The sequence below is a fragment of the Cervus elaphus genome, chromosome 15 (genome assembly GCF_910594005.1).
Source record: "Cervus elaphus chromosome 15, mCerEla1.1, whole genome shotgun sequence".
Taxonomy (NCBI): domain Eukaryota; kingdom Metazoa; phylum Chordata; class Mammalia; order Artiodactyla; family Cervidae; genus Cervus; species Cervus elaphus.
The window spans coordinates 17,728,276-17,743,619 of NC_057829.1; the positions used below are offsets into that span (position 1 = coordinate 17,728,276).

The 15,344-nt window shown below is 38.7% G+C and overlaps 1 protein-coding gene across 6 annotated transcripts in view; it reads left to right on the forward strand.

Moving 5' to 3' along the window:
- CABCOCO1 (ciliary associated calcium binding coiled-coil 1) overlaps window positions 1–15,344 on the forward strand; it is a 159,360-nt gene that overhangs the window by 39,555 nt on the left and 104,461 nt on the right. For all 6 annotated transcript variants that reach the window (XM_043926673.1, XM_043926677.1, XM_043926674.1 and 3 more), the window contains one exon: window positions 10,567–10,705. In XM_043926673.1, coding sequence (XP_043782608.1) covers window positions 10,567–10,705 — 139 coding nt within the window. The remainder of the gene's footprint in view (window positions 1–10,566; window positions 10,706–15,344) is intronic.

Sequence of the window (15,344 nt, forward strand, 5' to 3'; positions counted from 1 at the left end):
TCACAGTCCAACTCTCACATCCATACATGACCACTGGAAAAACCATAGCCTTGACCAGATGGACCTTTGTTGGCAAAGTAATGTCTCTGCTTTTAAGTATGCTATCCAGGTTCGTCATAACTTTCCTTCCAAGGAGTAGGCGTCTTTTAATTTCATGGCTGCAGTCACCATCTGCAGTGATTTTGGAGCCCCAAAAAATAAAGTCTGACATTGTTTCTACTGTCTTCCCATCTATTTGCCATGAAGTGATGGGACCAGATTCCGTGATCTTAGTTTTCTGAATGTTAAGCTTTAAGCCAACTTTTTCACTCTCCTCTTGCACTTTCATCAAGAGGCTCTTTAGCTCATCTTCACTTTCTGCCATAAGGGTGGTGTCATCTGCATATCTGAGGTTATTGATATTTCTCCCAGCAATCTTGATACCAGCTTGTGCTTCTCCCAGCAATCTTGATACCAGCTTGTGCTTCTTCCAGCCCAGCGTTTCTCATGATGTACTCTGCACATAAGTTAAATAAGCCGGGTGACAATATACAGCCTTGACGTACTCCTTTTCCTATTTGGAACCAGTCTGTTGTTCCATGTCCAGTTCTAACTGTTGCTTCCTGACCTGCATACAGGTTTCTCAAGAGGCAGGTCAGGTGGTCTGCTATTCCCATCTCTTTCAGTTTAGTCGCTAAGTTGTGTCCAACACTTTATGACCCCATGAATCGCAGCACGCCAGGCCTCCCTGTCCATCACAAACTCCTGGAGTTTACTCAAACTCATGTCCATCGAGTCGGTGATGCCATCCAGCCATCTCATCCTCTGTCATCCCCTTCTCCTCCTGCCCACAATCCCTCCTGGCATCAGGGTCTTTTCCAGTGAGTCAACTCTTCGCATGAGATGGCCAAAAATTGGAGTTTCAGCAGCAGCATCAGAACTACCATCTCTTTAACTACCTGCAAATGGCCATGGGATAACATCGCCTTGGCAACCTGAAGTGGTGTTGGTGGCCTGGGAAGTGGCTTCGCAAAGATCACCCTAAAGACGGAGACAGGAGCATGGTAGTGACCAGTGCTCCAGTTACCAGTGCAGCACTGGTGGTGGCAGATTGGCCCCAAGACGACCACCAGGAGTGGAGAGGCCTGGGTACTGTTCACTCCTGGGTGGCTGATTGACTCCACAGCAGACAGCTGCTCCTAGGCGGCACATCAGCTCCACCGGTGGACAGCGGCTCCTGAGCGGTGCATCAGCTCCATGGTGGACAGTGGCTCCTGGGCAGCAGGTTGGCTCCAAGCAGCCAGTGGCAGCCATGATGCTGGGGTGCCCTCTGCTCCTGGGCATCCTCCAACATTGGCTCCAGCCTTCCTCCCACCCACTTACCAGCCATTCCAGCGTCGCCTTTGCCTTGCTCCCCTGACTGCACATTGACTGACACTGGATGGCCAGTGATGGTTTAAACACTCAAGGAGGACCAACAGTGGGACAGCCAGGGCACCATGCATGTAATCCAGCTACCTTGAGCAGCTGAAGGGCATGTCCCAGCTAGTTAGGGCCTGACAAAACATGGTCCACTGGAGAAGGGAGTGACAGACCACTTCAGTATTCTTGCCTTGAAAACCCTATGTACAGTATGAAAAGGCAAAAATATATAACACTGAAAGATGAACCTCCTAGGTTGGTAGGTGTCCAGTATACTATGGGGGGAGAGCAGAGAAATAGCTGCAGAAAGAATGAAGAGGATGGGCCATAGCCAAAAGGATGCCCAGTAGTGGTTGTATCTGGGGGTAAAAGTGAAATCCAGTGCTGTAAAGAAAAATATTGCATAGGAAACTGGAATGTTAAATCCATGAATCAAGGTAAATTGGATGTGGTCAAACAGGAGATGGCAAGAGTAAACACGGATATTTTAGGAATCGATGGTGAATGAAAATGGATGGGATGGGTGAATTTAATTTAGATGACTATTTATATCTACTACTGTGGGCAAGAATTCCTTAGAAAGAATGGAATAGCCCTCATAGTCAACAAAAGAGTTTAAAATACAGTACTTGGGTGCAATCTCAAAAATGACAGGATGATCTCAGTTCGTTTCCAAGGCAAACCATTCAGCATCACAGTAATCCAAATCTGTGCTGCAACCAGTAATGCCAAAGAAGCTGAACTGTTAATTATGAAGACCTACAAGACCTCCTAGATCTAACACACAAAAAAAGGTGTCCTTTTCATCACAGGGGACTGGAATGCAAAAGTAGCAAATCAGGAGTTACCTGGAGTAATAGGCAAGTTTGGCCTTGGAGTACAAAATGAATCAGGGCAAAAGCTAACAGTTTTGCCAAGAGAACACACTGGTCACAGCAAACACTCTCTTCCAACAACACAAGAGACAACTCTACGCATGGACATCACCAGATGGTAAATATTGAAATCAGACTGATCACATTCTATGTATCCTAAGATAGAAAACTTCTATACAGTCAGTAAAAACAAGATCTGGAGCTGACTGTGTCTAGATCATCAGCTCCTTATTGCAAAATTCAGACTTAAATTGAAGAAAGTAGAGAAAACCACTTGGCCATTTGGGTAGGACCTAAATCAATCCCTTATGATTATACAGTGGAAGTGACAAATAGATTCAAAGGACTAGATCTGATAGAGAGTCACTGAAGAACTATGAACATTGTGCCGGAGGTGGTGACCAAAACCAATGCAATGCAAAACCAAAAGAAATGCAATAAGGCAAAGTGGTTGTCTGAGGAGTCCTTACAAATATCTAAGAAACCAAGAGAAGCAAAAGGCAAAGGAGAAAGGAAACGATATTCCAAATTGAATGCAGAGTTCCAGAGAACAGCAAGGAGAGATAAGAAAGCCTTCTTAAGTCAACAATGCAAAGAAATAGAGGAAAAAAGCAGAATGGGAAAGACTAGAGATCTCTTTAAGAAAAGTGGAGATACCAAGGGAATCTTTCATGCAAAGATAGGCACAATAAAGGACAAAAATGGCAAGGACCTAGCAGAAGCAGAAGGGATTAAGAAAGGTGGCAAGAATACACAGAACTGTACAAAAACGCTCTTAGTGACCTGGACAACCACGATGGTGTAATGACTCACTAGAGCCAGACATCCTGTAGTGTGAAGTCAAGTGGGTCTTAGGAAGCATTACTACAAACAAAGCTAGTGGAGGTGATGGAGTTCCAGCTGAACTATTTGAAATCCTAAAAGATGATGCTGTTAACATGCTGTACTCAGTATGCCAGTAAATTTAGAAAAAGCAGGAGCCACAGGACTGGAAAAGGTCAGTTTTCATTCCAATCCCAAAGAAAGGCAATGCCAAAGAATGTTCAAACTACCATACAATTGTACTCATGTCACATAGCAGCAAGATTATGCTCGAAATCCTTCTCACTGAGTTCAACAGTACCTGAACCAAGAACTTCCAAATGTACAAGCTGGATTTATAAAAGGCAGAGGAACCAGAGATCAAATTGCCATCATCCGTTGGATCATTGAAAAAGCAAGAGAGTTCCAGAAAAACATCTATTTCTGCTTTATTGACTATGCTGAAGGCTTTGACTGTGTGGATCACAACAAACTATGGAAAATTCTTAAAGAGATAGGAATACCAGAACACCTGACATGCCTCCTGAGAAATCTGTATGCAGGAAGAAGCAACAGTTAGAACTGGACATGGAACAACAGACTGGATCCAAATTGGGAAAGGAGTATGTCAAGGCTGTATATTGGCACCCTACTTATTTAACTTATATGCAGAGTACATCATGTGAAATGCCAGGCTGATTAAAGCACAAGCTGGAATCAAGATTGCCAGGAGAAATATCAATAACCTCAGATATGCAGATGACACCACCCTTATGGCAGAAACCAAAGAAGAACTAAAGAGCCTCTTGATGAAAGTAAAAGAGGAGAGTGAAAAAGTTGGCTTAAAGCTCAACATTCAGAAAACTAAGATCATGGCATCCAGTCCCATCACTTCCTGGCAAATAGATGGGGAAAGAATGGGAGACTTTATTTTGGGGGACTCTAAAATCTTTTGAACTATGGTGTTGGAGAAGACTCTTGAGAGTCCCTTGGACTGCAAGGAGATCCAACCAGTCCATCTTGAAGGAGATAAGTCCTGGGTGTTCATTGGAACGACTGATGCTGAAGCTGAAGCTCCAGTACTTTGGCCACCTCATGAGAAGAGTTGACTCATTGGAAAAGACCCTGATGCTGGGAGGGATTGGGGGGGGGAGGAGAAGGGGACGACAGAGGATGAGATGGCTGGATGGCATCACCAACTCGATGGGCATGAGTTTGAGTAAACTCTGGGAGTTTGTGATGGACAGGGAGGCCTGGCATGCTGCAATTCATGGGGTCGCAAAGAGTCGGACACGACTGAACTGAACTGAACTGAAAATCACTGCAGTTAGTGACTGCAGCCATGAAATTAAAAGACACTCCTTGGAGGAAAAGTTATGACCAACCTAGAGAGCATATTAAAGAGCAGAGACATTACTTTGCCAATAAAAGTCCATCTAGTCAAAGCTATGATTTTTCCGGTAGTCATGTATGGATGTAAGAGTTGGACTATAAAGAAAGCTGAGCACCGAAGAATCGATGCTTTTGAACTGTGGTGTTGGAAAAGGCTCTTGAGAGTCCCTTGGACAGCAAGGAGATCCAGCCAGTCAATCCTAAAGGAAATCAGTCCAGAATATCCATTGGAAGGACTGATGCTGAAGCTGAAACTCCAGTACTTTGGTCACCTGATGTGAAGAACTGACTCATTTGAAAAGACCCTGATACTGGGAAAGATTGAAGGTGGGAGGAGAAGAGGATGACAGGATGAGATGGTTGGATTGCATCACTGACTCAATGGACATTAGTTTGAGTAAACTCTGGGAGTTGGTGAAGGACAGGGAAGCATGGCGTGCTGTAGTCCATTTGGTCACAAAGAGGCAGACACGACCAAGTGACTGAACTGAACTGAGATGCAGAGTACATCATGCTAAATGCCAGGATGGATGAATCCCAAGGTGGAATCAAGATTGCAGGGAGAGATATCAACAAACTCAGATATGCAGATGATACCACTTTTAATGGCAGAAAGCAAAGAGCGGCTAAAGACCCTTTTGATGAAGGTGAAAAGGGAGAGTGAAAACCTGGCTTAAAACTCAGCATTCAGAAAGTGAAGATCATGACATCCTGTCCACCACTTCTTGACAAATAGATGGGGAAAATGTAGAACTGTCAGATTTTATTTTCTGGCCTGCAAAATCACTGCAGATGGTGGCTGCAGCCACAAAATTAAAAGATGCTTGCTCCTTGGAGGAATAGCTATGACAAACCTAGACAGTGTATTAAAAAGCAGAGACATCACTTTGCCAAAAAAGGTCTGTATAGTTAAAGCTATGGTTTTTCCAGTAGTCGTGTATGGATGCAAGAGAGTATAAAGAAGGCTGAGCACTGAAAAATTGGTGCTGGACAAGACTCTTGAGAGTCCTTGGGCAACAAGGAGATCAAACCAGTCAATCCTAAAGGAAATCAGTCCTGAATATTCATTGGAAGGACTGATGCTGAAGCTCTAATAGTTTGTCCACCTGATGGGAAGAGCTGACTCATTGGTAAAACCCTGATGCTGGGAAAGGTTGAGGGCAAGAAAAGAAGGGGATGACAGAGGATGAGATGGTTGAATGCCATCACTTTCTCCATGGACATGAGTTTGAACAAACTCCAGAAGATAATGAAGGACAGAGAAGCCTGTCATACTGCAGTTCATGGGTCGCAAAGAGTTGGGCATGACTTAGTGACTGAACAACAGCAAATAATTAACTGGGGCAAAATAGAGAAATCTCCCATGTGGAAGTCCCAGTAATTTTTATAGATACTTCCCCTGGAGGAAGACATGGCCACCCACTCCAGTATTCTTGCCTGGAAAATCCCCATGGACAGGGGAGCTGGCGGGTTACAGTCCATGGGGTCGCAAAGTCACAGACAGGACTGAGCAACTAAGCACATCACTGCATCCTGAAGAAGATGAACACCTGTTCCCTTTTCTGAAGAATGTGCTGCACACCTCGTTTCAAAGAGGACAGCATGGAAAGGAGGGAAAATAGTGACTTTATATAGGGAAGCCTGACAAATACAACCTCAGCAGGTCCAAAGACTAACGTTATTAGTGATGAGCCATGTTAAACAGCAATGTGATGTGGGTGCAAAAGCATGCATAGTAAGGTGTGTGCATGCTCCGTCACTCAGTCATGTCCAGTTCCTTGCAACCCTATGGATGGTAGCTCACCTCACTCCCCTGTCCATGGGATTCTCCAGCCAAGAATACTGGAGTGGGTTGCCATTTCCTCTTCCTAGGAATCTACCTGACCCAGGGATCAAACCCATGTCCCCTACATCTGCATTTGTAGACAGATTCTTTACCACTTGATATAGTGTGAAGAGAATGGCTCTGTAGTCTTCCTCTCCAAAACCTTTATTCCTTATCTAATCATGACAGAAGTATCAAATTTGTGCCAAATTTAAGTACACATTACAAAATATCTGATCAGTACTTCTTGAAACTGTGAAAGCCTTTGACAACAAGGAACGTCTGAGAAACTGTGCAATCTAAGAAGATGAGATGAGTAAATGTTCTGAAGGGAATCCTGGGGCAGAAAAAAAGACTTTAATAAAAACTAAAGAAATCCAAAGAGTGAACTTGAATAATAATATATCAATATTTGCTCATTAGTTGTGCCAAATGCACCATAGCAATATTAACAATCGGGGAAACCGTGTATAAGCTATATAGGAACTCTTGTGATATTCTTGCAACTTTTCTGTAAACCTAAAACTATTCTGAAATTACAAATTTACCTGTAGGGATTACCCTATCCCTAAATTGTAATACCATGCAGCTGTTAAAAAGGAAAGAATGAGGAAGCTTTCTAGATATCATATGTTGTTAGTGAGTCAAGCAAGGCGCAGAGTTGTATTCTTTTGTTTAAAAAAAAAAAAAAAGAGACAAGAATAAGTCTTTATATGTTTTCATTTGTTATAATACAAAGAAGTGCTGAAATAATGTAGAAAAAACTAATAATCAAATTGTATGTGCAAAGGGTATAGGAACTAGACATATGGACAACAGGATTAGAGTAAGTCTTCTCACAGTACACCTTGACATATATTTTTTGAACCATGTGAATGTACCACTTATGAATTTAATTGTAAAAAGAAGTATATGACATGAACAGTCTTAAGCTTTGCAGGCTGTGAGCTAAGAATTTATAAACTAGAAACAGTAAAGGAAAGTAGAAAAATTTCATGAATCTCACATTCCAAATTTGACAAGAGATTTCCATTTTAAACTTTTTCCATAACTTATAACTGCATCACAAATATTTCTTTTATGTGAAACTTTATATTGTTGATGTCAGTTCAAAAATGAATTTTTAAAACTTGAACAGGATCCATCCAAGTACTCATAAACTATGAGAGAGTGAAAGTATATGTGTAAAGGCTAACCAGAAAAAAAAGCAGGAGATCTAGTTTTTCCTTCTGATAGAAAATCCCCTCAAACCTTTCAACCTGAAAAAGTTCTAACTACCATCAGGAGAGAATGTAATCTTAGCCAGGTGAGCCAGGGAAATAGGTAAATTATGTTTATACTTAAACTAAAAGGTGGGAGAGTCCTGAGTGCATAGTGAGCACTCGCATCCCATTCTGCAACATCTTCATAGAAAAAGCACTGAAGAACAATCTGCTGTTAACTGTAGCATGGTCGATGGTTACTAAAAATTCTAGTGTGGAAACTGCATTTTTTACTGACTTCTAATCTGTCCCTTGTCTCAGATTCTGCTGCTTTATCTATGAGACATTCTCCAGACAACCCACCTGGAGTCAAAGTAGATCAAAATAAAGGATTATGGAATATAAGATTTGTACAGTCTTAATATACATATTGAGGTCTAATTTTTCCAGGAGCTGACCAAGCATGGGATATAGACTGTTAGATAGTCTGGATATTTGGCCTCTGTCAAGGTCAATGGGCCAAGATTAATTCTCCTCTATATAATATGAATTTATTAAATAATCATAGAACACTTCTTAGTTCTATGAAGTTGAATTGTTTTTCTTCCAAATAGGAATAATAATAGTAAATATTTCATAGAATTAACTTGTGTCACTCACGGTGCCATTTGCTTTCCAAATACTGTCACTTAGTTCATCCACAATCTTATGAGATAGTTCTATTAATATTATTCTCCTTACTTTAAAAATTGTAAAAATAAATGAGATTCAGAGATGCCACATCTGAACTCCAGCAAGTGAGAGCCCATCCTCCTGACTACTTCAAATGTGCCTGGTTTTGAGTTGAATTCTAGAAAGCGCTATAGACATATAATACACGTGTATCTTTTCAGTTTACCAAGTTTCCAATGCATTCCTTATTTGATCTTCACAGCAGCACTATTAGTTTGAAAATTGGTAATATTCTCATTTACAAATAAGCAGATGAAACTCAGATCACCTCACTAGTAAACGGCAGTTATGAGGTACCAGTCTAAATCTTCCAACTAATTATAAGTACAGTGTGTTTTTTGATTACCCTAAATTTTCAAGGATAAATTTTATTTCTAACAGCTTTTACTATTTAATTGGTTTAATCTTTTATATTTTAATCACATCACTAAATGTGATTTTTAAAAGAGCAAACATTTCAGTTAGATAAGTAAAATGATAACTTTCATATTTTTAAAGCCATTTCCTATTGAAAGACATTAGACATAAAAAACATTTTTAAAGAGTCAGTTATATTTTAACATAAGGAAATAGCTGTATAAATTTATTTTTGTGCTTGATAAGTATAATTACATCTAGAATTACAGTCATCTAAATTTTTTCTCTGCATCTCTAATTAATACCATTTTATTAATAAAATGATTCAGATTGTAATCCATTCATTTCTTAAGTGCTTTTATCCAACATATTTTTCATTTCTGAAATTGCTGTCACTATTTTCAAAAGAAGTTTGTCATGAAAAAAGAAATAACTCAATAATAATTGAGCTCCACTTAAAATGATGTAGGAAAACCTAGTTATCTAGCAATAATTCTATATCTCTGACAGACATAATACAGTATCTGTAAGGAGGCTATGAGAATTAGACTAATTGTCATTTGTTAAACTAGATTTTAATTGTTATATAGTTTTATGCTTCTTTTCTAATTCCTACACATAGAAGCTAGACTAAACAAGTTGGTATTTATAGTGTCTTCCAAATTTTTAAATTACTGTCATTTTATTAGTAATTTGGGGACCTAGCACTTATATCCCAGGAAATATAGCTGTGTAACCCAGAAATAACTGGGTCCAACAATCAGCCTATATTCTCATAACTTCCCAACACTCTCCCCTTCTACCTCCCTGAAAAATCCATACACCCCATTAACAAGATGTGGAAACTTTAATGGTTTGGTTGGGCTTGGGAAGGTGAGGTTCACATTGTTCAGCACATTTCTCTCTTAGGCCCTCATCTAGGCCCCCAGCTGACAAATGCCTTCCCCAAGCAATCAATCCAACCTCCTTTGTGCTAGAGCCTTTCAGATCTCCAGCTCCATGCTCTTTGGTGTCATGTCCATACACCCTTCACTTATCAGCAATGGACAACCGAGACACTCCAGTTACCTGGATTCATCCTCAGCATGCAGGGAGCCAGGACTGTCTATGTATGTGTATTTTGTATTTGCCTGCCACAAGTAAAAATATGAAAAGATGAAAGTTAATATTTGTAATATATACATTGTAAAAGTTTAAGTCTCAGGCTTTTGACACTTAACTACTTCTTTTTCAACTGGATGCCTTAGGAAATAGTTTTACTTTGTTGTTTGTTTGCTTTTAGTAGTGAAATAATTGACCACAATCATTGACTTGTTTGGTGTTAATGGTGACAAAGTGGTGTCAGTGTCACTCTTTTTGCACTGTCATCTGGCTCTCACCACCACCATCAGGCATACATTTGAGAAACAGCATATATATGTCTATAACTTAGGAAAGAAAAATGAAAAGTCTTGATATTTTACATAAAAATCCATATTCCTGGCATCTATTGAAACTCTTCAGGCCCAGATTCCCACATGGTAACAATCAGCTAAAAATGAGTATTAGTCAATTCTGTTCATTTACATTTTCAGCTCTGGGTTCAGTTTTGCTGTCTACCACAGCCAAGTCTACCATGTAGGCCTTCCTTACCAGCTAATCTAACCAACCTTTGGGTCATTTCCATCTATACTCTTAAATCTAAGATCATAAAAAGATTTTCTTTTCCATTCTAAAGTAATTTTTTGAGGGTTTTTTTCCCATCTTAAAATGGAAACAAACTCTTTAGACATTTGTATAGTGTTTATGGTAGTTTACTATTGTTGGGTTTGTCACCTACTGTTCTTTTACATAAAATGTAATTATTAGCATAAATAACAGTAGTATTACCATTTGTCCTCAAGAGTACTAAAATTTTTACACATTAAGGACATCTTTGGTTATTTGTTGCCAAAGCATCCATAAAAATAATGCTTAAGACTTCTCTGGACTTTTTTTTCAGCACTGCATATGTCCTTAGAAGACAGCATAAAATGGCTTGGAGAAGTTATGGCTGAAATAGGACCATCACACAAAAATGAAAAATGGAATATCTTTGATGTGAAACAAGCCAATGCTATTGTTGATTACTTGAAAATCAGGTATGGACTTTATTCAGTAGCATTTAGTTTTTTATTTCAGGTTTTCTAGAAAATGTCTATTAAATAGAAACTACATTTTTAACTAAGTTAGACATTTACAAAATTTATACAGTAATTAAGTGAAGTGAAGTGAAAGTCTCTCTTCGTGTCTGACTCTCTGCGACCCCATGGACTACACACAGTCCATGGAATTCTCCAGTGGGTAGCCTTTCCCTTCTCCGGGGGAACTTTGCAACCCAGGGATCGAACCCAGGTCTCCTGTGTTGCCGGCAAATTCTTTACCAACTGAACTATCAGGGAAGCAATACAGTAATTAACCCAACCAGTAATTAGATAATACTCAAATCATCCATCCAATAGATCCAGGACATTGAACATTTTGGTTAACCTTGTGAATTTAAAAAAACTTTGTGTTTAATAAGTATAATATCATTGAGATATGTAACTCTAGTCTAAGATTTTTTTCTCTGAATCACTAATTACTACGGTTTTTATTAATAAAGTGATTTTTTCAGATTATTCAGATTTGATTACAATGGATTCCTTAGGTAGTTGATCTTGACGTTAAAATTTTACATTTTATAGAGTAAAATTTTTTTCCATTTAAACATATATTTAAATGATTTGTATTGGAAATTGAAGAGATTTATTTATGTATTTCCTCAGATTTATTATGTGCCCTGAAATATTTTGTAGTATTGACCATTTAAACTCATTAAGTCTTTCTCTTTTCTTCGAAAATGATGAGGATTGGAGGAAACGTATTTTTATTACAGTGATTCTTCATTGTTGAACTAAGAAATCTGTCTTTTTATATACTCTGTCACAAGATCTACGTGAGAGTCATGCATCTCTCTCAAGGGATATTTTTAAAGTTAGCAAATATTTAAATAAGAGTTGGTAAAAAAAAAAAACTTTCTTTTGCCTAACTAAAAGTTTCTGCAGAATATCCTTGTTCCTCCATTACTATATACTGCAGTACTTTTCAACTTTAAGTTTAAAAATTCTAAAATAAATGGTGCTACATGATAGTCTAGACATGCTCGTGATTTGCTTGGCAAGGATCCTGGTTGTAGTCTGGAAGTTTTTTTAAAAATTAATGTGTTTAATATGATAAGGTTTATATACTGGTTTCTGGCATGCATTAATAATGGTGTATGATGTATTTTTATGTAATAACATTTGATGTATAATAATATGATTTCTTAATGTAACAACACAACCTCCTAATGTGTGTCACACTGAGAGCCACAGTAGTCTTCCTATCAACCAGATTAAAGGAAGATCCTGTGTGGGGAGAGGGAAGGGAATGGAAACACAGAATTGGAAAGGAAATAGGAACAGGAGAAGGAAAGAAAAGGAAAAGGAAAACCTGTTCCCCAAGATCCATCAGAGTTTGGAAATCACTGGGCAGGGGAGTTTAGACCATTCTTTCCTTTCTCTCTCTATTTGAGCCTTCTAGGTCTCTCTTGCACATTTTTCAGCTGAACTCTCAGCCCAAGAGTTTTATTTTGGGCACAAGGATGGATAATTAATCACAACAGCAAAACCCAAGCACCTTCTAGATAGTGAAAGATGGCAGCTCTTTTCTTCTTCATCTCATCTCTCTGGATGAATATTCATCAACCTGTTTCTTTTCATTTTATTTACATTCATACATACAAATACATACATACAAAATTACCTAGTAATTTTGTAAAAAGTAAAAAAAATAAACTTTTGTAAAAGGTAAAAAGTCTTACCTCTCCCCACCCCACTCCCCAAAATTGGAAGTTTAGTCAAATAAAGTAAATCAGAACTAGTTCTTCTTTTTGTTTTTTAATTAATTTACTTACTTTTTGACTGCACTGGATCTTCATTGCTTCGCACAGGCTTTCTCCAGTTGCAGTGAGTGGGGGCTATGCAGCAAGCAGGGCCTACTCATTGGTACAGTGCACAGACTTCTCATTGCAGTGGCTTCTCTTGTGGAGCACAGAATCTGGGGCGCACGGGCTTCAGTAGTTGCAGCACACAGGCCCAGTAGTTGTGGCTCACAGGCCCTAGAGCATGCAGGATACAGTAGTTGCAACGTGCAACCTGGTAGTTGCAACTTGTGGGCTCTAGAGCGCAGGCTCAGTAGTGCATGGATTTAGTTGCTATGTGGCATGTGGAATCTTCCCAGACAAGGGATTGAACCCATGTCCCCTGCATTAGCAGGTAGATTCTTATACACTACTCCACTAAGGAAGTTCCAGAACTAGTTTTGATGCTATTAAATCTTGATGTGATTTCAGAGAAACTATATGTTTTAAGTGTCTGTGTCACATAAAATAAAATATCAGTTGGTAAGTAGCATATCTGCAATTGATACTGATGTTGTGTAAAGAGAAATGTGCTTTTCTACAATACTTGTTCACAGTGTCACATAGATCCACAAATATTAGTTTAATGGCAATTAAATCATATAATAGTTACCATTTTAAAGCTACAAAGAAATTTTCTAAATATGAAACTAACTCATGTGTCAAAAATATAACCATGGCTCTTTTATTTTTCTGGAATTGAGCTACAGGAGTTGCTTGTATATTTTTGAGATTAATTCTTTGTCCGTTGCTTCATTTGCTATTATTTTCTCCCATTCTGAAGGCTGTCTTTTCACCTTGCTTATAGTTTCCTTTGTTGTGCAGAAGCTTTTAATTTTAATTAGGTCCCATTTGTTTATTTTTGCTTTTATTTCCAATATTCTTGGAGGTGGGTCATAGAGGATCCTGCTGTGGTTTATGTCTGAGAGTGTTTTGCCTATGTTTTCCTCTAGGAGTTTAGTGGTTTCTGGTCTTAGGTTTAGATCTTTAATCCATTTTGAGTTTATTTTTGTGTATGGTGTTAGAAAGTGTTCTAGTTTCATTCTTTTTGCAAGTGGTTGACCAGCTTTCCCACCACCACTTGTTAAAGAGATTGTCTTTTTTCCATTGTATATTCTTGCCTCCTTTGTCAAAGATAAGGTGTCCATAGGTGCATGGGTTTATCTCTGGGCTTCCTATTCTGTTCCATTGATCTATATTTCTGTCTTTGTGCCAGTACCATACTGTCTTGATGACTGTGGCTTTGTAGTAGAGACTGAAGTCAGGCAGGTTGATTCCTCCAGTTCCACTCTTCTTTCTCAAGATTGCTTTAGCTATTTGAGGGTTTTTTGTTTTTGTTTTTGGTGTTGTTGTTTTTTTTTTTTTTTTGTATTTCCATACAAATTGTGAAATTATTTGTTCTACTTCTCTGAAAATACCATTGGTAGCCTGATGGGGATTGCACTGAATCTATAGATTGCTTTGGATAGTATACTCATTTTCACAATATTGATTCTTCTGATCAATGAACATGGTATATTTCTCCATCTATTTGTGTCCTCTTTGATTTCTTTCACCAGTGTTTTATAGTTTTCTATATATAGGTCTTTTGTTTCTTTAGGTAGATATATTCCTAAGTATTTTATTTTGTTGTTGTTGTTGCAGTGGTGAATGGAACTATTTCCTTAATTTCTCTTTCTGTTTTCTCATTGTTAGTGTATAGGAATGCAAAGGATTTCTGTGTGTTAATTTTATATCCTGCAACTTTACTATATTCCTTGATTAGCTCTAGTAATTTTCTGGTGGAGTCTTTAGGGATTTCTCTATAGAGGATCATGTCATCTGCAAACAGTCAGAGTTTTACTTCTTCTTTTCCAATCTGGATTCCTTTTATTTCCTTTTCTGCTCTGATTGCTGTGGCTAAAACTTCCAAAACTATGTTGAATAGTAGTGGTGAGAGGGGAAATGCTTTCAGTTTTCACCATTGAGGATAATGTTTGCTGAGGGTTTGTCAAAAAGTGGGCCAAAGAACTAAACAGACATTTCTCCAAAGAAGACATACAGATGGCTAACAAACACATGAAAAGATGCTCAACATCACTCATTATCAGAGACATGCAAATCAAAACCACAATGAGGTACCACTTCACACCAGTCAGAATGGCTGCTATCCCAAAGTCTACAAGCAATAAATGCTGGAGAGGGTGTGGAGAAAAGGGAACCATCTTACACTGTTGGTGGGAATGCAGACTAGTACAGTCACTATGGAGAACAGTGTGGAGATTCCTTAAAAAACTGGAAATAGAACTGCCATATGACCCAGCAATCCCACTGCTGGGCATACACACTGAGGAAACCAGAACTGAAAGAGACACATGTACCCCAATGTTCATTGTGGCACTGTTTATAATAGCCAGGACATGGAAGCAACCTAGACACCCATCAGCAGATGAATGGATAAGAAAGCTATGGTACATATACACAATAGAATATTACTCAGCCATTAAAAAGAATACATTTGAGTTAGTTCTAATGAGGTGGATGAAACTGGAGCCTATTATACAGAGTGCAGTAAGCCAGAAAGAAAAACACCAATACAGTATGCTAATGCATATATATGGAATTTAGAAAGATGGTAATGATAACCCTGTATGCGAGATAGCAAAAGAGACACAGATGTATTGAACAGTCTTTTGGACTCTGTGGGAGAGGGCGAGGGTGGGATGCCGGCATTGAAACATGTAAATTATCATATGTGAAACGAATCACCAGTCCAGGTTCAATGCATGAGACAGGGTGCTCAGGGCTGGTGCACTGGG